At 40.5% G+C, this 24,442-nt stretch overlaps 2 protein-coding genes across 3 annotated transcripts; one reads left to right on the forward strand and one right to left on the reverse strand.

Moving 5' to 3' along the window:
* Positions 1 to 504: 504 nt before the first annotated feature.
* dars2 (aspartyl-tRNA synthetase 2, mitochondrial) lies at positions 505 to 14,033 on the reverse strand. The gene is made up of 17 exons (XM_046052842.1): positions 13,594 to 14,033; positions 11,891 to 11,990; positions 11,312 to 11,378; positions 10,038 to 10,139; positions 8,855 to 8,950; positions 8,635 to 8,758; positions 7,213 to 7,259; positions 6,802 to 6,908; positions 5,914 to 5,983; positions 5,340 to 5,519; positions 4,090 to 4,197; positions 3,800 to 3,862; positions 2,667 to 2,819; positions 2,313 to 2,531; positions 2,110 to 2,220; positions 1,956 to 2,031; positions 505 to 1,794 (listed from the first exon to the last, which is right to left on the reverse strand). The coding sequence occupies exons 1-17, from the start codon at positions 13,766 to 13,768 to the stop codon at positions 1,604 to 1,606; spliced, it is 1,989 nt and encodes a 662-aa protein (XP_045908798.1). The 5' UTR covers positions 13,769 to 14,033; the 3' UTR covers positions 505 to 1,603.
* A 764-nt stretch (positions 14,034 to 14,797) lies between these two features.
* On the forward strand, positions 14,798 to 24,133 carry cryz (crystallin, zeta (quinone reductase)). 2 transcript variants are annotated; one of them, XM_046052706.1, is made up of 8 exons: positions 14,804 to 15,157; positions 16,211 to 16,363; positions 17,119 to 17,282; positions 20,556 to 20,607; positions 20,866 to 21,015; positions 21,154 to 21,255; positions 21,816 to 21,911; positions 23,412 to 24,133. In XM_046052706.1, the coding sequence occupies exons 1-8, from the start codon at positions 15,050 to 15,052 to the stop codon at positions 23,571 to 23,573; spliced, it is 987 nt and encodes a 328-aa protein (XP_045908662.1). In that variant the 5' UTR covers positions 14,804 to 15,049; the 3' UTR covers positions 23,574 to 24,133. The 2 variants fall into 2 exon arrangements, with proteins under 2 accessions (XP_045908663.1, XP_045908662.1); XM_046052707.1 differs by lacking the exon at positions 16,211 to 16,363 and having other exon boundaries at positions 14,798 to 15,157.
* The last annotated feature ends 309 nt before the right edge of the window (positions 24,134 to 24,442 follow it).

Raw genomic sequence — 24,442 nt, forward strand, 5'->3', positions numbered from 1 at the left:
CATATTTCATAAAATAAAAAAATTTCTAAACATTGTATCTGTCTATTTTATACAAAGTCAGTTAACTCCAGATTGCATAAATTTAATCTTTGTTAGCATTCTTTCATGTAACTGTCCATATTGAATCATATATTGTTGAAAGCTTGTTTTCTAGAGCACAATGTTGGCTAGTTCATATATCAGATATCTATAAGAGATGAGTTCATGTGATAGCCGTTATTTCAAAATGACATGTTTCCTGTACGCCAAGTCATTTCCCTCGCCCTTCAAGGCAGTTACAGCATCATCAGTTTTGTTATCAATACTTTCAAAAAACATTTTTTTGCTTTCCAATAGTGAGTTAGTTTCCTTTAATTATTATTTTTTTTAAAGTTTCCTTTAATTAAATACCTAAAAAAACATCTGCTGATGCAGCAGCAGCCATCAGCTTCTTCCCTGCTGCAATAAGGACTCTTAATTTCTAATTCCAGCGTCTTGCAAAATAATACAAGCAGTTCACCGAGGAATATTGCGATTACTATTTATTGTGTGACATGTTGTGCTGTTGAAACGGAGGGACATATTCCCTAAGAAAAATCGCATTGTGCAAATGTGCATTGCAGTTTTCATTGAGTTTTAATCACAATCTGCAAGTATTGCACCTGATTTATTAAGGCAGCAGCTGACTGCGCAGTTAGCTTCTGAACGGATCCTGGTACTGAACCTCCAGATGCACTCTGCCAGCGGAGGTACCCACAGTGGGGGCAGAGAGAGGAGGATGGAGCGAGTCCAGCAGAGTGGAACAGACGGGGATGAACACGGTGATAACATGGATGTTAAGTCAAACACACACTTTAATGTCTTAAACCTGCAATAACTTTGTGGCCTCTTGGGGCAGCGGAAACAAGTTATGAACACAAAATTGATGCATCATCACGTTTTAGGTTTATAAGGCAAACTTGTTAGGCCCATATTTATACATCCAGTAATTACTGAGCAACATTATCATTCATTCGGAGTCATGTTTTCGCCATCTGGCAAACAAAGTCCAATATTTGCTCTCTTGCAGCTCAGTTTTTGCCATCTACAAATTCCTGAGAATAATAAATCTCCTGTTGGTTGTATTTGTGACAGTAACCTGCAGTGTGCTTAAACTTGCCTTGCATCCCAACAAATTACAGATTTCTCCAGAGTTTTTTTCTTCTGGAGGTGGAACACACTCTGAAATAATATTTAAAGAATGATTATATGAGGCATTGGTCTGGAAGAAAACCCTATCTTAACAGAGGTTCACTTTCCACAAACCAACATATCAGTCAAGCCTCAAGTGTCGTTCGCTTTCAGTAGTAAGCATTTCTTCTTTGTTTCAGATTTCCTTCTGCAAACGCTGTGGCTGTTGGCACGTTGCCTTTTCTCTTCCATTTCAAAATATTGAGATGCAGCCACAACATCACCTCCTCCTCATATCTGCCAGCCAGCTGGCAGACATCGTCACAGACCTCTGTCTTTACACCTGTTACACCGCTGTCTCCCCGTCCTCGCGCTTCCTTCCTCTGTTGCGTGGGTTACAGAGCTCTGGGAAGGCAGCACCACCTCCTCGGATGTCTCTTCCTTCTTTATCTCCTTACTTCACCTCTTCTCCTCCTCCTCGCTGTGTTGGCCATTTGACAGAGATGTGGTAAGACTTCAGCTCCTCCTCAGATACCAAGTCAGGGGCACAGCTCATGAGGTCGTGACCCCGGAATGACTTGGGGAAGGCAATGACATCGCGGATGCTAGGAGCCCCGACCATGATGGAGACCAACCGGTCCAAACCTAAAAAAGCATGGAAGAAGGCAGCTTAATATAAAACCATTTTCACATTTTAGCTCATAAATATTGCATTTTTGTAGTTTTATAAAATATTATAACATATTAGCAGTCACATATTCAATCGTAGTGACGGCGGTTGTTAACCTTAAGAATGTTAACCTTACCCAGAGCAATCCCTCCATGCGGTGGTGCTCCTGAGTCCAGCGCCTCCAGCAGGTGAGACAGTAGACTGGGATCCTCCTGCCGCAGTCCAAAACAATTGATTAAACCCAATTCCAAAAGGTAGGCTGAACACTGGCAAAATATATTATAACTGACCTTGAGGATATTCTTCAGGACATGAAGCTGTTCCGAGGCTTTGTGGATGCGGATGGAGCCTCCACCAATTTCACAGCCATTCAACACCAGGTCATAGTGCTGACCACGTACCTGGGAATGACAGAATACAACCCATAAGGCTCGATGCGTCCCACTCGACGTATGATTATTTACAAACAGGAATAAAAAAGACACTAAGGTACCTTGCGTGGCTCTGTGTAGAGTAGCTGTGTGTCCTCTGGCAGTGGAGCAGTAAACGGATGATGGGCTGACTCCAGCTGCTCTGGTTCCTCTTCTTTGGGCAAGAAGAGAGGGAAGTCCACAACCCACAGGAAGTGGAAGGCTGAAGGGTCACGGACTGAAACGCCACGAGTCTCTAGGAGCTCTGCGCACCGCAGGCGAAGATAACCCAGCAAAGGGCGCTGAGAGCAGAGCGAGGGTAGTATTGAGAGAGAGAAGAGGAATCAACATAAATCCACGTCATGTTCAGTTTTCTCTTTCCTCGCCGTATTGTATAACTTTTCCCTTTATCAGTTTGATGTCAGTGAGTCTCTTACCACGGTGTGGAGGGAACCGGCTGCCACCAGCAGCTGGTCTCCAGGTTTGGCTCCAGTCCTCTGCAGTAGCTCATCTGTGGCCGAGACAGACAGCAGCTTCTTCAGGGGAGACTTCAACGTCCCGTCTGCTTTGACCAGCACCACGCTGAGCTCCTTGGGACAAAACAAAGAAAAAGACTTTTAAATTTGAACCAGAATCTGATGACTGGTGGGTTACAGCGTTTCCAGGTGTTCAATAATTATGCTCATGGTGGCAAATGTTGTGTAATATTACAAAGAGTACGGTCTAGAACTGCTCTACGGAAAGTGCAATGAGATAACTTCTGTTATGAATTGAACTGAATTGCTAATTATGCAAGCGTCAACCTCCGGGGCTAAAAAAAATAAAGCCAATGCAGAAGTGCCAAACACTGGAGTTCAGCAAATGGACACTTGAAGCTGGTTAAAAAAGCGAGTGAATCCCCAAAGTCCCCCATGTTAAGATGCCCAACTTAAGCCTGGTCTCTATAGCTAATTAAAATAAAAACAAAGTTATTTTAAATTACGGGTGGGTCGTCTCTCAGGTGGCTAGCCGCAGCCACCAGGCTTCATTTGGCCCCCCTTTAGCTACACTGAGGAACTACACAGTCAGGAACTTCCAAGATGGTGGCTCCCGGAGCCGCACACATTGAGCTTCACAACGCTTTACAGAAACCTAAAAACTAAATTTTATGTGCTCTGCAGTCAGGAAATTAAAAGCACAATAGTTTCCCATGAAATGTGATCATTTTGGGGTTTAATGTAATAAAACCACATCCACACATTCCTTAGGAAGCAGATGAACATGAGTTTTTTTGGTGTTAAACTATAAATAAATAATACCTTAAGATGTTTTGTAACTTTGATGGCTTATTCAGTATTCAGTAATATTTGAATCCACACTTTAAGGCTTTACAGGCTACTACAGTGGATTGCATTTTTTTACTCAGAAACACAAACTTTACACATAGTAATGAGCCATGTGATTCTCTTTTAATTTTATCCTCATTTGTCCAACATGAAATGGTGACTTCACAAATATTTCACAACAAAATCACAAGACAGTACGAGTTGTGAAAGTAAGGAAAGAGAAAAAGGAGGACACGCAAACCTACCTGGCAAAACTGAGCCTTAGCTGTTTGCTTCAGTTCTTCCAAATCTTTCCCAGTAAAAATTTTCTATAGTCAAACACAAGACACAACACGTAATTTGAGACAGACAGCTGAGGGTGAGAAAAGGCACGGACCACAAAACACTGATATCAGCAAACCTGTTTCTTATCACACGTGGTTTTGTTTGAAATGTAACAGTTTTTTGTTTTTGTTTTGTTTTTGTTATTATTGAGTTGTACTTCACAATGTGTGTACAGTGTTCTTCTTTCAACAGGAAATGGTTTGTTTCTTACCGCTCCACTGGGGACGCAGATGGCCTGAACAGAGCCTCCTGGTTGGCTGAGAGCTGATCTGAGGAATTCAATTTCCGTGGATAGGAAAACCTGACTGAGGTCGATCAGCTGGACAGACAGACAGATAAGACCAAAGACAGGGATTCAGCTAAAAACACAATATTCACACCTTCCTGAACATAATACCCAGAAGAGCATTTCCTGATTTTTAGTTTTTAGTCAACAGCCAAACACAGCCCACGCTCATTATGGTCTGGCAAGGATCAACCGCCATGTTCAGGACCGGCGTAGTTTCAAGTGGGCTGTGCAATAGATGACTGACAAGTGGTCTCCTTTTCTGAGACATGAATGGATAAAGGCAGCAAAGGGGCAGGTGCACAATTACACTTGCATCATAAACGTTTGGTTTATAAGGTTTTCAGAAGAGAAAAAAATCGTGTCTATATCAAACCACTAAACCAGGGGCCTGTATCATAAAGTGACATCAGTGGGTTAGCCAGCTATCTTTGGGTTTGACTCAGGTTTCAGTATCACGAAGCTGGCTCACTTTTAACCAGGGTAGATCGGTGAAATCTGCTGTGAAGCACACTATTCCACTGACCTACAAGTGGCTGTAACATGCCGAGACAAGATGCAATGCAATGCAATTAACCCTAACCTATGGAAGAGGAAACATGCCTGTATACTATGCCGGATTTAAAATGATAAAATCGGCTTTGAAAATGTTTAAAGGCGACCAAAACTGACTTAACACGTGTTGGACCTCAAGGACAGACACAATGCATTTCGGTTAAAAAAACTGAAGGTAAAATTACTTTTTTGTTTAGAAGAAAATGCCACAGGTCAACTTTAACTTCAAAGGATCAGATCAAAACCTGCCAACAGTCCAACCACTGACCAGTCCGCTCACTGGAAAAATTGAGCTCTAGTTCCAACAGGATCTTGACAGGGACAAAAGTACTTTAGAGTACTAGACTTTATAATAAAGTGACCAGTAATAAAGAGCAATAGATATATTTATAGGTCAGAAGACAAACAGATACAGCTGAAATAACTGCTAGTGAAAATTGGAAAACCCAGAGTTAACAGAGCCAGTTGATATCCAGCGTCATGATACTGGTTATCCAGGATCACCACCGTTACTCAGTGAAGCCAGGTAACCCAAAGAGAGCCAGACTCAAAGTTGAACTTGCTTTGCGAGACAGGCCCCTGGAAAAAAAACCCAACTCAAACAACCCACAATCACCCACCTTCATAGTGAACCTGGTATCAGGCTTGTCTACGCCGTACTCCCTCATGGCCTCTTCATATGTCATGGCTGGGAGAGGAACCTTAATGGGTCCTTTCTCTGCTGGCCAGGAGTACTGTAACAAACCCTCCACCAGGGACATGATCCCTGCCTGGTCCACAAAAGACATTTCTATGTCTACCTGGGAGAGATAACGAGAGAATAACCAATCAGAGAACACATAGTGAGCTCCAAGTCAACACCGGGACCAAGAATGAAGGGAAATTATATGAAATTCGGCACATAGACCAAAGCAACAAGAAACTATGAGTGAGCTACATTTCTGTACTTTTCACCCCATCACATGCTAACTAATGAATTGAAATGTGATGAGTGAGGTGGAGGGTGAAATCCTGCAAAGTGGAGGACAGATAGAATTATCTAAGTACTACAAATGTGTACCTAACTCTCCTGTCAGAAAGATTTGAATATTTCAGCTGATCATACTGGACACTGGTCTTTGAGAGCAGAGTGCCGTGGCAACATAAAACCTGCGTGGTAAGAAAAGTAAAAGTTTTCCCGTCCACCCTTCTTACCTGGGTGAACTCAGGCTGTCGATCTGGTTTGGAGCCTTCATCTCGGTAGCACCGGGCCATCTGGAAGTACCTGCCTCAGTGGCGACAAAGGACAAAGACTAAAACTGCTGGCCATTAAATGCTGAAGTCGTTCAAAACCTCGACCAGCTCCAACAGAAAACTGTCAACACTTTTGATAATCAAAAAATCATTTAAGTCTTCTAGACAAACTTGTGGCTCCAACTACTCTGTTTTATTTCACTGTGAAACTACATATCTTTGTGTTTTGTACTGTTGGTAAGATAAAGCAAGTCATTTGAAGACGTAATCTCACATTATGATTGCCGTTTTTCACAGTTTTGTGACATTTTAATAGTTGAATGATTAAATGCAAAAGGACAGATTAAATCGATAAATAAAATAATTGTTAGTTGCAGCCCTATAATCTAATATAAACATAGACAACACTCAGAAAGGGACGATTCGGGGTGATACGAATACTTTTACTTTTGATAAAGTAAGTAAATTACACTGATAGTACTTTGGTAATGTCCTGAATGCAAGACTCGCATGTATTTCTACACTTTAGTATTACGTATTTGTTGACACTATGCGACTTATAAAAGAATAAATATTACATCGTTCCTCTTACAAATATAAAGTCAGTACAGGTTTTTCCTCTACAGCCTTTCTTGGTCTGGTAGGACCAGTAGCCTAAGGTAGCTGAGATTAGCAGATTTTAAATAGAAACAGTATATGTATTATAGCACTTGACTTTATGATATAACCTTATCAGCAAATGTTACACAGTCTCACTTGAGGTCAAGAGAAACAACAAAACAAAAAAGAAAAGCAAACATATAACTATAACAGTGCAAACGTCAAACTACTGCTCAAGCCCGTACCCACCTGTCTATCCCAGCCACCATTAGGAGCTGTTTAAACTGCTGTGGACTCTGAGGGAGAGAGTAAAACCGGCCCGGCTCTCTGGATGGAACCACAAACTCTTTGGCTCCCTGAAACACGAAAGAATGAACAATGTCTGGGCGTCATGTGTGTTTATCTGTGTTAACTATTATACAGTTGTGTCAGCATTTGGGAGTTTTTGTTCCAAATTGAGACCCATTCTTACAAAGTGAGTAACACATTAAAAGAGAAACTAAATTTGGTCCAGACCATAAAATTTAGAGACATTATCTTTTTCTCAAGTTTATAATAATACAGCAAACTGGAGACAAATTCTTTGTTTGGTGAAGAACCGTTAAAGCGACATTTTATTCTACGTAGCTGTATTCCTTAGAAAATCCAGGACCTTCTTACCCCTGGCGTTCTTTTAAACAAGGTAGGAGTTTCCACATCAACAAAACCTACAAATGAGAAAAACTGTTTAGTCATGCTTCAGCAAAGAGAACTTGGATTCTACAAATGGTTTCTGTACTTTTTAAGGTAGGTGCAATGGAGAAGACACATGCCTTTTGTGTGAGTGACCCAGGTTTGATTCCCACCATTGTGTCCCTGAGCAAGACACTTAGCCCATCGTTGCTCCAGAAGCGTGCGACCTCTGACATGTATAGCAATTGTAAGTCGCTTTGGATAAAAGGTGTCTGGTACAACAAGAAATTTAAGTTTTGAGTAGCACACCACAGAGATTGTGCAATCATGCTTTTACCAGCTTTAAAATGACTTTAAAATTTTATTGATCACTTTTAAAGCTCTTCACGGCCTCTCGCCCTGTTATATCTCTGACCTTTTAGTCCCATAGGCACCGACACGTACCTTGAGATCCTCGGGCAGAGGTCTGCTGTCTCGACTGAAAACTAAAGGGGATACAGCATTTACAGTCGGGGCCCCGAGGCTCTGGAACAGCCTGTCCGAGCTGAGTCAGTGAACTCTTTTAAGTCCCTTCTTAAAACATATTTTTATAGGAGAGCCTTTCCCGATCTTATTTTATTTTATATATTCTTTATATTTACTTTAAACGTGTGTTTTAGTCTCTTAAGTGATTTCTTGCTTTCATCATGCATTTGTTTTTCTGTGTTTTATTACCTTTGCACTTGTTAAGCGACTTTGTAGCTTGTTTTATTAAAAGCGCTCTATAAATAAAGATCATCATTATATTAGAAAAGCGTCAGCTAAATTAATAAATGTAATGTAAAGGTAACTCATTTTCTAGTGATACTGTAGTTACTGATGGAGACGACGACGACGACGACGATGTTGTTTGTGATGGTGTGTATGTTTCACGATGCTGCTGACCTTGTCAAACAATGTCGATTTTTTATTTATGATTAACATTGTTGGCTATGTTTTTACATACGGCTGTTAAATTTTAGGCCTACTTACATATGGACGTTGTGTTTAAGATTGTTGTCATGAATGTGTAGTTGATGTGCTGAAATTTAGCATTTTATACTTGCGAGCACTTTAGCACTTTGTTTCTTTAAATACACTGTTGTTCCCCAGGAGTACGCAACATTCAGTATTTTATGTATTTTATCTTGTCTTGTATTTGTCTGTCATCCATGTCTTACTGCAAAATCAATTGCCCTACAAGTAAAGCTGAAGTTGAAGTTTTTCTGTAGTGTGCATGGGTTTCCTCTGAGTACTATTATTCTACTTAACTAAGTGGAGACTCAAAGGAAGTATGCTCAGAAGAGCCACTGTGTCTGTGTGTGATGGATGGGCAACCACTGTTCTGGAAAAGATTAACTTAATGGAGAAAATTAATCTTGATCTTCATACCGTGCACATTACAGAGGTACTCTCTCATCTTCATCACCAGCTGTGATCTCAGCCGGAGGTTTTTCTGCATCTGAGAGGACCTCAGGTCCAGGTAGCGATACTGCATCCGCAAAGACTCAGATTTCTGTACAATCAAAAAAAAATAAAGCACAATCATTCATGATTATTAACAATTATTTTACCTGCTTGAGGATTTGTAAAATACTTATATACTACTTACTTTGACAAAGTCTTTGATTTCAAAAGGCAACTTCCGGCACTCATTGAAAACCTCCACACTCTCAGCCAGGATCTCTATTTCTCCTGTCGGCATCTCCTGTTAGAACGAAAAGATGGAGCACTCTAAATAAATGGTTCCACTTATAAAGCCACTTATAACCAAAGCGCTTTATAATTTTGCCTCTGAATCACCCATTCACACACACACGGCAACGAGCTACCATGCAGAGTGCTGGCCTGACCATCAGGAGTAATTTAGGGTTCAGTGTCTTGCCCAAGCACACTTCAACACGTGGGCAGGAGGAGCCTGGGATTGAACGACTAACTCTAACCCGACAGCCTTCCTTTTTAAATATTATTAAATAAGAAGAAACTTCAGATATTCTGACCCCAGGCAGGATGAGCCAGCGCCACATAATATTATATTAATAGTCATGTACACTAGTTCCTCCTCCAGGTTGTGGATAGAGTCTCTGCAGTGGACAGAGGTAGATTTATCCATCCAGAGCCAGGATGCCAGTGTGCCAATATTTGCTCCTTCTAGCTGCCTCCTCAGTAGAGCAAAACGCTCCCTTGGTTCTGTTTTACTAGTTATTGATATAAATATTGTTTATCGTTTAACTTTGTTCAAAAACACATTTCAAAATGTCTGTATTTTGTGCATTTTCCTTGATAATCAAGCAAGTAGACCTATAGTACTATTTGTTCCAATACAATGCAATATTGTCCACAATAATCGCAATATGACTTTTTCTCCAAATCGTGGAGCCCTAATTAGATCCTTGATATGATTACAGATGTGTACTATTTCCTCCTAGGGATCAATCAAGTGTTATCAAAAAGCATCTTCAGAATTGCCTCTTATTTATAGGCAGGTTCAAAAGTGGGAATCATATCACACTAGGCTTGGTCCTGGTTGGCTCTGCTCACAAAAAAACCCCACTAACTCAGTCCAATCAGGCCTTTTTAACACATCTTAGCTTGAAAGTCTTCTCTCTGCAGAGGGGCAATCAATCACTCTGTACTGCTGCTGCCATTCTCCCTGGCTGGCTTCAATAAACAATGCTGTGTAAGACATCATCCTGACCTTCTTCTCCAATAAGAGCTGAAGAGTGAAAACATGTCTGGACTTCATCAGTGACTTTGATCGTCATGATCTGAGTTACACACAGGCAAACACAAACCTTGTTCTCTTGTCCCGCCGGGCGTCGTCTGACTGTTCCTGCAACCTTGATGACAGACTCTGCTGTGAGGTCACACAGGACTGCTTTCAAATTACTCGCAGACTTAAAATAGAAAAAGTATTGGTTAAAGTCAAGTAAAACCCAACTCTGAACAAATAGGACTGGGGCGAAGCCTTGAAGGGTAACGTCTGTGTTTTTCAACCTTTTTTCCCCATGTTATTGTGTCTATCTAACTGGGACAACCGTTTGTTAAGTTGGTCCAGTACTGAGCGAGTGCGCTGAAGTCAGCAGCGGTGAAACAGGGCTGCAACATAATCCTTGAGGGAAATTGCGCCCTGTGAAGTGCTGCAGGCATCATCACAAGTATCTGACAACATTATCGAAAGGATCCCGACAGATTAAGCTTTTTTTAAAAGAGTAAGATCCTTTTTGTTTAACCTGAAACTGTCACTATATCGCTCTTCTTCACAGTAATTTTACCTCTCTGGTCTACCGCTGCCTGGGGGGCTAGTTTGTGTTATTGTAACTGTAACAATAACACAGTGGTCCGCAATAGGTGGCCCGCGGGCCAGAATAGATCTCAGTCATGACAGTTACTCAGATAATCACTTCCTCTTAAGTGATTTTGCCTACAAAATAAAAGGGTGAGGACGTCTTTTGCAGCAATGCTTCATGTTGAGTTTATTAAGAGCTTTTACTTTGAAGAGTTCTGAAGGACTTTCAAAAGAGTCTCTAGCCTGACTGACACACCTCAGAAAAAGCCGTCGGTTAATGTGTGATCGGATTCCCCTGAATTTTCTCAGGGAAATGAAAGTCCATAGGTTTATGAATGTGGATCACTGCAGCACATGCTTTATTGTAAGCATGTGCAAAAGTGTCCTTTTGTTCAATTTGTTTAACAAGGGAGCCAGACTTATTTGCCAACCTCTGCAATAACACAAACTATCCGACTGAGGCAGCGGTTGACCACCAAATCCTGTGGTCTGTGAAGTAAAATTACTGTTTTTATCGATGGAGTCTGGTGGCTTTGATGAAAGAGAAATAGTGACTGTTAGAGTAAAATGTCATCCAAGTTAGTCACATAGAAACAAAAACGTGGGACAATAAGGTCCAGGTTGAAAAATACAGACGTTAACATTCTTATTTTCCTGTTTATTGACTTTGGTCAACTCCTGTTCTCTGTGCTGGAAATCGTTTTACATTATTATTAATAACTTTATTATTTTGTGTCATAGTAATAACAGAAATTATATTTGTGTTATTTTCATCCTTACTTCTTCCTGAGGAATTAGAACTTGTGTCAAGCCGCTGAAATCTCGCAGGATGACGAACAGGTCTTGCCTGTTGGAGGCAGAAAACATGGTTAAAATCTTTTTATATACAGTCTATGGTTAAAATACAATTTAATCTTCACCTTTAAAGCAAAACTACCAACTACTCAAAAACAAATATCAAGTCAAATATCAAATTGTGGAGTTAGGTATGGAGAAGGAAATAAAAGAAATATCAAGAATTAAAATTTAACAGTGACAGTGGTGAGTGAGCGCTCCGTCAAAGGAAACATCAGAATCCTGATCATTTTCATATGAGGCTTTACTGACTGAGTTGATGCTAGGTGCAGCTCAAGGGATAGCAAAGAAGAAAAAGTCTGTCAGCTGGGCCACCACTTTGGATCCAAACTGAAATATCTCAAAAACTATTGGAAGGATCTCGATGAGATTTTGCGCAGACATTCATGTTGCCTCCCAGGATTCATTGTAATCCCTTTGGTGGTCCTCCGACTTCCCACCGGGGGCAGGGCAACATTTAATTTCAAATTTAATACTCATTTGTTAAGTGTAACAGAATAATACCTGAGGTATTGGACCCAGCCACACAGAGTGACTTTCTCTCCCACATGATCCGATCTCAGTTCTCCACAGGTGTGGCTCCGGAATGACAGACTGCTGGGACCTGGAGAAGGAACAGAGTTAAGATTCTGGCTGGAAGATAACCGATCATGTGATGTTATCTTCTACAAATGTCCATTATGCAAATGAGTGAGCTGTAAATTACCAGTAAGTTAGTTTTGTGTAACACATTTGAGTTTTCAATGGAGCACAATTTGCATTTGTTATATCTCAATATATATCAAAATATAATTATTATATATAGTTATTTATTTTATCATGATCACGTTTTTGGCCATATCGCCCAGCACGCTACCACTACCTTTGTAAAATAAATGTATATAAGCATTTACATTTCATTGAGCTGCCCTGTGTAGTAGAATTACAAATGAAAAAAACATGAACCTTGACTTGAACCTGTCATAATGGTTTCAACTATATCAGACATCCCTAGTTAACCTCCATCATACACAAAAATTTTGGTCATAGTTTAGTTCCACGGTAGACTTTTGGCATTGCACAGAGGTATTTATTAAAATAAATGACGGCTGCTCTCCACTTAAAACATGTGCTTTTCCTGCCATGGAATGACAAAATGCTGTGAAAAAGGTCTGTTATTAATTTTAGTGGAATAGTGACCCATCGTGAGTGTTAACAAGCTTTTACTGATTTTAATCAAGACATAAAGAGCTTATAAGTGTAATAATCAATTTTCCGGCAGATTAATACAGTTGTAATTAGAGCTGCAACGATTAATCAATTAATCCATTAGTTTTGAACTATTAAACCAATCGGCAACTGTTTTGGGGCCCTGCGATGGACTGGCGACCTGTCCAGGGTGTCCCCCGCCTTTCGCCCAATGTCAGCTGGGATTGGCTCCAGCCCCCCGCGACCCTGTATGCAGGATAAGCGGTTGACGCTGGATGGATGGCTGTTTTGGCAACTGTTTTGGTACTTGATTAATCCGTTTGAGTAATTATTTAACGACAAAACTGAAAAATTCTCTAATTCCAGCTTGTTAAATGTAATTATTTTCTGGTTTCTTTACTCCTCTATTACAGTAAATTAAATATATTTAGGTTGTGTGTGTGTGGGGGGGACCTTTCATCTTTGGCTTCAACTTTTTCCCCATTTTCTGACATTTTATAGACCAAACAACTAATCGATCAATCAAGAAAAAAATCGACAGTGAAAGTAATTACTAGTTGCAGCCCTAGTGAGCCGTTTCCCTCCTGTCAGCTGATACCTCATGTATATTTACTGTTCATGCAATGCACTAGAGCTGCAACAATTAATCAATTAATTGTAAACTATTAAATTAATCGGCATATTTATTAATAATAAATAATTTGAGTATTTTTTAAGACAAAAAACAGTAAAATATCTCTGATTTCAACTGCTTAAATGTAAATAGTTTCTTTTCTCCTATATGACAGTAAACTGAATATCTTTGGGTTGGAGGACAAAACAAGACATTTGAGGGCGTTTGAAAAAGCAAAAACAAATGAATAATCCATTCTCTATATGAGTTTCTGGGCTAACTAACAAGAAAATCGCCTCTTCATTTTGCTTGTGCACATCCTGGGATGTACTGGGAGTCACTGTGCAAATGCAATACCACAACCTAATCAATCAGTCACATGATCAGTGTACCACTGTCAGAGTACCTGTGGTGGGAGAATCCGACTTGTAGAGTCTGGATGAGCAGCTCAGATGTCTATGTGGAGGTTTCCACAGCAGGCGTCCTTGACTTGAGGTCAAAGTGGAGCTCTGATAGCGGACAGTGTGAGCTCTGAGTCCACTGCACACTCTCTGCAGCAGGTATCTGCTCCTTGTTGCCATTTTCTGTCAACACCCAGTGAGACAGGGAGCAGCTTTCAGCTTATTTAAGGCAGTCAAAGTCAGAAACGGAGACAGTAACGTTATGTCTTCCTGTTTGGATGAGAGAGAGTTTCCTGATGTCCTGACACCATCACCAGGGTGCACCAGGGTGCTGGCACCGAGACCCGGACTTTACAGACCGGCTCAGACCTCCTCTGGTCCTCTTTGCTGCTGTGGATGTTGCCTTATCGGAACAACGCTCATCCGCAACACACGTGTAGGAGACGGCGATCCGTAAGCGGATGTGTCGTCATGTTATCTTTAGACCAATGTAATCCATCCGCAACATAATCGATCGGAGTCAGTCAGTCAGCTGTTGAGGCGCACATTTACTGTGTAATTTATTTCTAAAGTGTTTATTTCGAATATGTGAAAAACAAAAACATCAGACAAGAAATAGTAGTTGAATGCATTAAAGCTTTATAGCTTGAGCTCGGAGACATTTATTGACATTAAAACACAAAACAATCAGGGGTTGCTGTACAAGAAGATATATCACTTAAATAATATCAAAGGAAGGACATAGTAAAATAAATAAAAAGGGTAACGTGGATTAAAATTAATATATCATCTGTCCAAAAGAAATTTGTCCAACACACAGTTAGTCTTGATTGGCTTCTTGTTCTTCATGTTTTTAATTGTGGTGCTATATTGATGCAGTTCTTGGAGAAAGTGTCCAAAGTGTGGTTTGGAGTTTTTTCCCAATAATAATACCAACTGTACAAAAAAAAATACGTCTTTTTCCTTCTGGTATCATAAAAGAAAACTTGTTGCAAACTGAGGGTCACCGGCGTTTTACAAAAGAAGGAACTGCTTGCATTTTAGGAAATTATAGTAGGAGCTCATCCCATTCTAGGGACTACAATTGCCTCCTGCTTTGAGTTTGACCCTCTGAGTTTCTGAAATAATTTGTCTTTTGAGAGTTTCTTAAAAGGATCCTGCAGCGATTCACACATCCTGACACTTCTGCACAGAGCCACGTGGTTTTCTGCAGCACGAGAAGAGAAACCTGGCTGGATAAACCACACTGCTGTTGTTTGGATAACTTTAAACTGGATTAGATATATCCTACACTCCGGTCCAGATGATGGCGCTAATGCACTTATAACCGGTCTATAGCAGCAGCAGCAGCAGCAGCACTGCACTTTCGTGGCTCTCTGGTTCAGAAGTTCTAAAGAGTGGGAGGCCTGTCTGTTGAGTCCCTGAACCCGTCGTCCCCACAAACCACAGCAGTGTGCAGCAATGTCGGCCTGCAGGCTGATGAGAGCCGTCAGAGTGAGTGAGTTCGGGGCTCCGTCAGTCCTCAGACTCTGCTCAGATGTGACTGTCCCGCAGCCTGGACTCAGACAGGTGAGACAGACTGCACCGACATCTGTCACAGGTCTTTATGTGTGCACACACAGGCCTAACGTTACAGCTAAGCTTGGTTTGTGCAGAACTGCCGGGTCACATTTAGACAGTGCTGATTCACCTCTGTTGTTACAGTTAGTAATGTTAAAGTTTCTTAGGGCGCACAGCCCAATAAATTGACATTAAAGCCATGAAAAAGTAATATATGTAGAGTAAGATATTATCATTTATATATATACATAGGCTGCCATTGAGTAATTGCAGTTAAACTGGGTGAACATATAGTATGTTGTAGTTTGCAATCTTTTATATTTATATATATTTTTTGAGATAAAGAAAAGACCCATTGAGATCAGCTATCTCTTTTACAAGGGAGACCTGACCATGACTGCAGCACATTCAAGGCTGCAGAGGACAACAGCCACAAGAAAACCTATAAGGCATACATTTACGTGTTGATAATTAAACAAAATTAAAATACCTATGTACAGTAACTTGTCATGAAGGACCAAACAATTCACTGACAGTTGAACTTTTAAGAGCTTTAAAATCTGGCAGAGAGACAAATTCTCTTTCCAGGTCTGTCCGTACACCAAAAACGGACAACAAGACCACATCTTGTGAGTTCACCCAGAAGAATGACTTTTTAAATGACGTGACATGACTGAGTCTATGAAAGGTCAGAGATGGCCAACCAGCCTGGATTAAAGCGTACAATGATGAGTGAGGTTTTAACAGTTTGAAACACATCTCAGTCAACTGTGATATGCAGTATCTAACATGTACAAACAGTGTACAGATGCATTGATGTACAACAGATCCCCAAAATAAAGAACCAGAGGACTTGTTTGTGGAATAAAAGCTTCGGTCTCAGCTTCTTCAGAAGATTATCAGCCTGGGGTTTAAAAGAAAGGTGATATTTATAACAGGAGACAACTTCTTTCCCTGAGCAGTAATAAAATCAAACCTTGCATATATGCGTATCTGTCTAAAATGTATTACATTATGGTTTTCCAACTGTTTGCTCTGACTTCCATGATGTCTCTGCTGTAGGTGTTAATTCGTGTGCATGCCTGTGGAGTGAACCCTGTGGAAACTTACATCAGGGCTGGAACGTACGCCCGTAAGCCCACCCTGCCATACACACCAGGCACAGACGTAGCTGGAGTGGTGGAAACTGTTGGAGAGGGAGTCACTGCAGTAAAGGTCGGAGTGAAAAACTCTGGCATGGCATGCACAGTAATACAAAATGAATACATTGTGGATTCATTTAGTTCTGCTTATACGACCAAATGGCATCCTGGACAGTTTCTTCTAAAGCACAGCAAAAATTCATTTTGGATTTTGGATTGACGTTTCCCTCTGCCTGTGTTAATTGTAAATGTAACTCTTTAACTCCTAATGTTATAGAAATACATTGTTATTGTATGTTCTAGAGCCGACTAGTGATAGACCGACTAATCGGCATTTGTCCAAACTTACGCGGCCGATAAACAAAAAATGTAGCCTCGTCAGTGAGCTGCTGTGGAACGATGTTAGCGCTCCCCCTTGTGAGTTTTGGGAAGGTGGTGAAAAAGTTAGTTTGGAGACCTAAATTTCCTCAGTCAGCATCATTTCTCCTAAATGACAGCAGATCTAATCTAGCGTTAAATATATATTGTTATACTGTAGAGGGTGATGCAGCTGAATGACGTCACTTCTGACAAATCAAAGTCCCACTGATGCTAAACAAATGTATCTCGTGATACAGGCATGTCGCGTAGCTTGAAAAACCTCTGAACTATAAGAAATAAGCCTAGGAGAACATGTAGAACTGGTTGTCCTGCGGTTTGTGCTGCTATACTGGCCAACAGTGTTAACTTGTTTAATGAGAGGACAATCTGCATCTCTGCGAGGCTGCTGTCATGCTAGTGCAGTAAATCCTTTCCATGTGTAAATAATTATGTGTGTGTGCTTTCTAGGCAGGGGATCGTGTGTTCACCACAGCCACAGAGTCTGGAGGTTATGCAGAGTACACTGTAGCAGCTGACGACTGTGTACACAAACTGCCCGATGCTTTAGACTTCGCCCAGGGTGCAGCCATAGGGATCCCTTACTTCACTGCCTACAGAGCTCTGCTTCACAAGTAAGACCACGCCACTGCAGCTGTTTGGTCAACACATTCCCCCTACTCCCAACTCGTCACATATGTACACTTAGCGTCGCTTTTTAATGCCTTGGGTTCCCTTTAGCATTGTTTTTGGAGATCTGGTCAGACTTTCAAAATAAAACAAGTGGTTACATAAGTTACCTAACCTACATAGCTTGTATAACCTATGTCATGCCACTAAAAATAATCAATGTTGACTTTTTGTTTCACACCATTCTCCTGGTCCTGTTTCTGGCCCACCCGTCCACCCCAACCACCTCCTTGCTCCGACGTTTCTGTTATATTCCAAGACCTGCTTTTAGCGTTCATAAATGACTCAACAGGGCTTCCCCCAGTGAGTTGAACTATGATGCTAAGAGGCTTCCCTGTGCGTTACAAACTGACGCCAACAGGTCCTGACAATGTGCCCTTATGTGACAACGGAGCGAGAAGGTTTTGGTCTAATTAACTTTATTTAAGAACCATCATGCTGGCGGATAAGGTGTCACAGGTCTGAATCTGTTCTTTCAGATCACCTTTTCAGACTTACTGTGTACCTTTACTTTCGCTGTAATGTGTGTGCGCATGTTTTATTCGCTAATTCTCAGAGTGAGTCTTCAACTACATGTTTTTCTGTTTGCACAAATTTTTTCTTTATATCTTTAACATTCAAAATTCTGTTTACAGGATCACAAAAGGCAACTAAGAACTGCCGGCTCTGAAAAACAACTTTTCAAAAGCTCAGATGAAAAATTTAGCACAAATCAAAGTTTTCACAGAAGCGTTAATGTACCTTCACACTGTGTGTTCCTTCATCACTGTCAGTGTTAAGCTACTGTACATTAAAGTATAGGTTCAGTTTTAAAACCAGTACGAAGATGCCAATATGTATGTTGAAAGTAGGACTGGACAATAAAACAATAACAATAATTATCGCAATATAATTTTTTTCACTAACAATATAACAAATGTTCAGTAAATATTCAATAAATGTTTGATTTTATTCAATTGAATCATACATGAATTAGGACTTAATTTTTTTATTAAGATGTTTCTTTTGTTGAGGAAAAAGGACTGAAAAAAGCTTTTACTCGTGCATATTTGTTAAGATTTTATCACAATTGTTTTGAATGTTCTGTCTCAGATTTGTGAAGCGATCCACCGTTTGGTCTCAAGTGTTGATCATAAAGAAGAGTTTAAACCCTAATTAACCATCAGGTTTCTTCAACTTTCACTCAGGAGTGAAAATCTTAAAGAAATAACAATTTGATACTCATCGTCATAATTATCGCTATAGAAAGATGTGAAACTTTTTATCGTGATAACATTTCTGGCCATATCGTCCAGCCCTACTTGAAAGTGTTATTGGTTGCTGTAATTGCTCCTGCTGTCCACTTCAGAACATCAAAGGTGTATAAATCACTACTGAAAACAGTCCCCAACAAATGCACCATTTCAGCTGTTGAAATGACTGAGCCTTTTAAAAGAATGAAATGACATTATATATTTATGGACCCTTTTTAAAGACTTCTGTTCTAAGGTCTTGAGGCTGAGTGAGGAAGTCAGAAAGGCATTTAGAGACACACTAAGGTATTGTTGGTTTCAATCATGGACGGTGTATAAAGCCAAAATCATCTCAGTCGCCCCCTGGTGGTTGACTGCAGTATAGTTCGATTGGCCTCGATTATACTGGGGAGCGCACGCAAACACGGACATATGCAGAATTAATTCTGTTTATACTACCTTCTGCAGTCAGCTGGCGGACACGTTCCACACATGCGCAGTAGATCGGTTGTCGCACTGGTATTGCTAGTCGCAGCGCAGACCCTACGCGTACCCCCTCTGATGACGATATTTTCGTCATGCGGACCCTCGCATACTCGCGGACAGGGAAAGTATAATCCTTGTCTTAGCAGAGAAGACATGGGCCAAACAAAAGAATCAAAGTACATGTCAAATAAATTTTTCCCAAAAATGGTCTCTGTCATTTTACGTAGTTCTTATTGCTCTGGTGACATCTTGACTGACAACTGAGCCCTGCTCGCAATGAAGTCAGTCGGATCTCGATACCACAGCTCCAACCCCGATCCCTGTTGCATGGACTCTGACTCTCAATGACATCCCCTGTGCAAGATGGCAGCACCCATATCTGGGATATATTGGCAGTATATATGACATTAATAGCCTCCTCAGCTTTGTGGTCAGTAGTCATCATACCTGGTCCAGCAGGCTGCTGCTCTTAAAACCTCCTACAGCTACCTGGAACTTCTTGGAACGGACCAAGCGGGAAATTTCCGGTCAGCAAACTGATGCGAACGTGGAAGTCTCTTAAACCTGCATACCTATCGAACGGCGAGCATGGGTCCACTCTTCTGGTTGCAAATAAAATAATGGTGAAATGAGGCTACTTCTCAGCTGAATAATTACCTCAGTAAACACTTTTCTAATGAGTTTATGGTCTCAGATGCTAGTTTCAAGTCTTCTTCAACACAACATGATGTTCATTTAGTAAATTATGGTCCCGTTTTATGTTTGTACTGTCAGACTTGCTGTCCTGCTGCCTTTCTTGGCCAGAAAAAGAGATTGTATCTCAATGGGTCTTAAATTAAGGTTGAAAAAATAAAAATACAGTGGGAGGTAGTGGAGACGCAGGGTCCATCTTTATATACAGTGCGTGGTTTTAACCTTTTCATGGGATTTGTTTACAGTAAGGAAAATATAGAACAACACCATACTTGCCCTTTAAAGGTTCAGTGTGTAAGTTTTAGTGGCATCTAGTGGTGAGGATTTCAAATTGCAACCAACGACTCACTCACCGCTCACCTCTCCCTTTTGAAGCGCATAGGAGATGCTACGGTGGCCAACACGCTCTGTCGGCTTTTGTGCTAAATAATTTGTGTGGTCCTCAATTTGTCCAAATCTAACAAACCAGATGACTACTACTTCGTCTTTGTCCTTCTTCTTCGTACGTATTCAACGTAGTGACAGAATGCGCTCTGTAGAGCAGTTTGTCCATTTTGGCTACTGTAGAAACATGGCGGCAACATTGCGACTTCCACGTATGTAGATCGAAATGTCTCATTCTAAGGTCATAAAAACATAACAGTTCATTATGTAAGGTCTTTATACACCACTGAAAACATAGTTATGGATCTTATATTGTATTTCTGTCAATAGATCCTCCTAAATATTACACACTGGACCCTTAAGCAAGCCATTTAATCATAGACGACTGTGACTAACGTGTGCTTTAACTGATGTGGGTTGCAGAGCTCATGCCAAGGCAGGAGAGACGGTCCTCATCCATGGAGCCAGTGGAGGGGTGCGCATTTTTTGTCTTTATTTCTTTTTTTCTAATTATATTGCGTGTGTGTGTGTGTGTGTGTGTGTGTGTGTATGCAGGGCAAAAAATTAGCACCAGCCAAATGCTGGAAAAATATGCAAATGACTGTTAGAGTTACTTAACTCCCCAGCCAAAAAAAACCAAATGGTAATCTATTGAGTGGGTGGTACACTTTGAACATTCACTACTCATTTGGCTGGTGGACAGAAAAGTTAATTTTGCACCGTGTGTGCTTAGGTTGGTGTTGCAGCGTGCCAGCTGTCTCGCGCTCTGGGCCTCAAGGTGCTGGGGACAGCAGGGACACCAGAGGGAATGAAGCTGGCTCTCAATAACGGAGCTCACCTGGCCTTCAACCACAGAGAAGAGAGCTACACAGACAAAATCATGGTATGCACACACACACACCCCACACATTAAATAACCTTTATTCCTTGTTTTGTATTTCTATAGAAAAGGTTTATGTTTAAGTTGTCTCAGGATATGGACTGTTAATGTGTGTGTATACTGTATGTTTGTCTGTTCCAGGAAGCCACAGAGGGCAGAGGCATAGATGTGATAGTGGAGATGCTGTCAAATGTCAACCTCAGTAAAGACCTCCAGATGTTAGCCTATGGAGGACGTGTTGCGGTCAGTAGGAGTACAGTCCAGGGGGCGTACTCACAAAGGATCTTATTTTACCCCTAACAGACTCCTAAAAGTTTCCAATTACTAGTTTCCTCCTGAGAGTTATTCACAAAGCTGCTGAGTGACACCTTTCCTAAGGAACTGAGAGCACTCTACGCGAGGGCAGGATTGACCCCGTTGCTATTAATGACATCATGTTTAATGAATTACTCTTCAGGTCTGCCGTGATTGGTTGACAGGTAACAGTGAATGAGAATTAAAATAATACACAGGAGTGTAAGGAACATGTTCAATTCCATTTAGATAGGTACAATATAAACTGCATCACAGATTTCATACACGACACAAAGTAAAATATTGACTTAGCCTTTGTTTTGTGAAGTTTGCTAAAGCTCTATAGCACATCCCAGCATCACAGATGGGCTGTAGTACCTTCTGGAGTAATAGTAGAGCACTTTGTCTCTTGCATTGTTAGCTCATAGTTTTATACAGTAGTTAGTTAGTAGTTACAGTAGTCCATTTCTATATACTCCTCATACATCCTTCTTTCTCTTTCTTTTTAGATTGTCGGCTCCAGAGGCCCCATAGAGATCAACCCCAGAGACACCATGGCTAAAGAGAGCAGCATCATGGGAGTGGCTCTTTTCTTTGCTACGCCGGTACAAAACAGTGACATGTTCACATACTAGGGCTGCAGAACAATTTGGGAAAAACATCTAATTACGATTTTTCTGCCAGATATTGCGATTCGCTTTTATTTTATTTTTTTTAAGTTTAGCTAAAGTTCAGTATTTACTGTGTATTAGATAAAACAGTCATGGAGCATTACAACATGAGACACCTTCAAAACTGTGATGTGACACGATTTTCAAAATAAAACAACCTGTGCAGACTCCCAATCGTATATCAACAATAAACGCAGTTAAAACAGACAAAACAGAAACACTTTAACTACGTAGCCTTGTTAACTGTGGTAGAAGCACAAAAATTTTGGACAACTGAACAAATCAACAAAATGTAAACAAGTTAGCAAAATCAGGCAGGCAAAATGCTCTTATTCTGAAATGCTCCATGTGAGATATGAAATCGTGCAGAGAGCGGAACAAAACTGTCTCAGAGAGAGCTGTTATCGGTGTAGAAGCCCAAGAAAGGACAAATGAACAACATGTCAACAGTGTGTCGTAGGCTAACGCTCTGCTGCTGAAACACTTTGTCGTTGGTTGTAAACTGTACACGCCCTGTGCTCGCTCGGATTGGTGAGTAGGACCATAACAGGGGCTGATTGTGATTGGCGAGCCTGTCAAACAAGTATGACAACGGTATTAATATGTAACTGCATGACTGTTTAAAACCGGTCAGATGTATAATTAACCTAAATTTTTAATCGCCGTCTTCACGATCAACTAATTGCGTTTCAAATTGCAATTCCGATTCACAAACAAGTAATTGTTTAGCCCTAACACATACACTTTTTTCTGGGTTTCAAAGCCTACACACACTTTGGATGATGATGCAGCACATGTGTGAACGATATATCTGTATGCAGCTGAGATAGGGCTGGACGATATGGCAAGAATGTTATCACGATAAAAAGTTTCATATCTTTCGATATCGATAATTATCACGATAAGTATCAAATCGTTATTTCTTTCGAATTTAAAGGCTGATTTCTGCTCCTGAGAGAAAGTTGTAGAAACCCGGTGGTTAATTGTGGTTTAAACACTTCTTTATGGTCAAATCTTGAGGCCAAACAGTGGATCACTTCACAAATATGAGGTAGAACCTTCAAAACAATTATGATGAAATCTTTGTTAACAAATATGCATTAGTAAATTAAGTGAAAGCTTTTTGCAGTCTTTTTTCCTCAACAATATAAACATCTCAATAAAATTTTTTTATCCTAATTCGTGTATGATTTGAGTGAAAAAAATCAAACATTCATTGATCATTTATTGAACATTTTTTATATTATTGAAAAAAATTAGATCACCTCACGTGACTCTCAGTTGGCTAAAGTTAGACCGTGCTAATACTTACAATGATCACAGAATAGCATAAACAACAATAAAGCAAATCCAAAATACATTTTTATAGTTTGTTCAAATTAATGTTGTATGTAATAAATGTGTACATCTCTTCCCTCCCTCCTCCTCTTTCAGGAGGAGAAGAAGGAGTGTGCAGCGTTGCTCTATGCAGGGATGGAAGCTGGTTGGCTGCATCCAGCCGTTGGTACCCAGCATCCTCTCGACAAGGTGGCCCAGGCGCACCATGACATCATTGAGTCTCCCGGGGCTGCTGGGAAGATGGTCCTGACCATGTGATGACTTGGTCATATCACAGGCCAAAGGTTGCCAAGTAGGGTTGGGGATATTCATAAAGGGGAGACTTTTGAGGAGCAGCTACAGAAAGCAAACAAGTTTATGAAAACTTGGTAAACTTAAACCATATTGTTAATAATTAATGAAGATTACACAAGAGGCATTGACTTTGACTACAACTGTATTTTGTTTTTACTAAATCTTACTAACAAGGAATAATGTGTAAATAACAGAAACTGTTGTGTTCTCACTGATTACGCTTGGCCTGATTACTTGGCTTTTTACATGCTAGGCTAGGCTACAACAGCAAAGTATTTTTGATGCCTTTGTCGGTTACATGACCTTTGCAATGTTTGTCATAGCAGCTCCTTGAGTCTCCCTAAGTTAAGCTGTGGGTTGGTGCTTAAAGTAGGTTGAGCGGGCTGTGAATATGTAATGCACTGTAATGATTAAATAATAGACCCTGCATGATTTCCTGCTGTACGGCGCGTCTAATTAATCACAAAGGTGCCAAAATACTTTTCAGGCTGTGTGAAAGTGACAAATAAAAGCACACGAGTTGAGGAGTGAGAGTTTGGTCATTAATTAAATGAAATGATATTCCTGAATTAAATTGTAATATTGCATGTTTTACACTCACTGTTAATGTTGCAGATGATTAGCAATTACAAATACGATCATGCCTTTGAGCAAGTAATTCTAATATTATCCTCATTTACTCACTAGAGATCATAGAGGTCAGACCAAAATCCTCAATTGTGATCTGTGCTCAGGAATCTAAAGAAAGCAAAATAAATGACAAAAAGAATGCATCAACTGTAAACTCTGAATGAAAATAAAACAGATTCATAATTTTTTTTGGGAGGGGGGAG

The sequence above is a fragment of the Micropterus dolomieu genome, linkage group LG06, assembly GCF_021292245.1.
Source record: "Micropterus dolomieu isolate WLL.071019.BEF.003 ecotype Adirondacks linkage group LG06, ASM2129224v1, whole genome shotgun sequence".
NCBI classification, from domain to species: Eukaryota; Metazoa; Chordata; class Actinopteri; order Centrarchiformes; family Centrarchidae; genus Micropterus; species Micropterus dolomieu.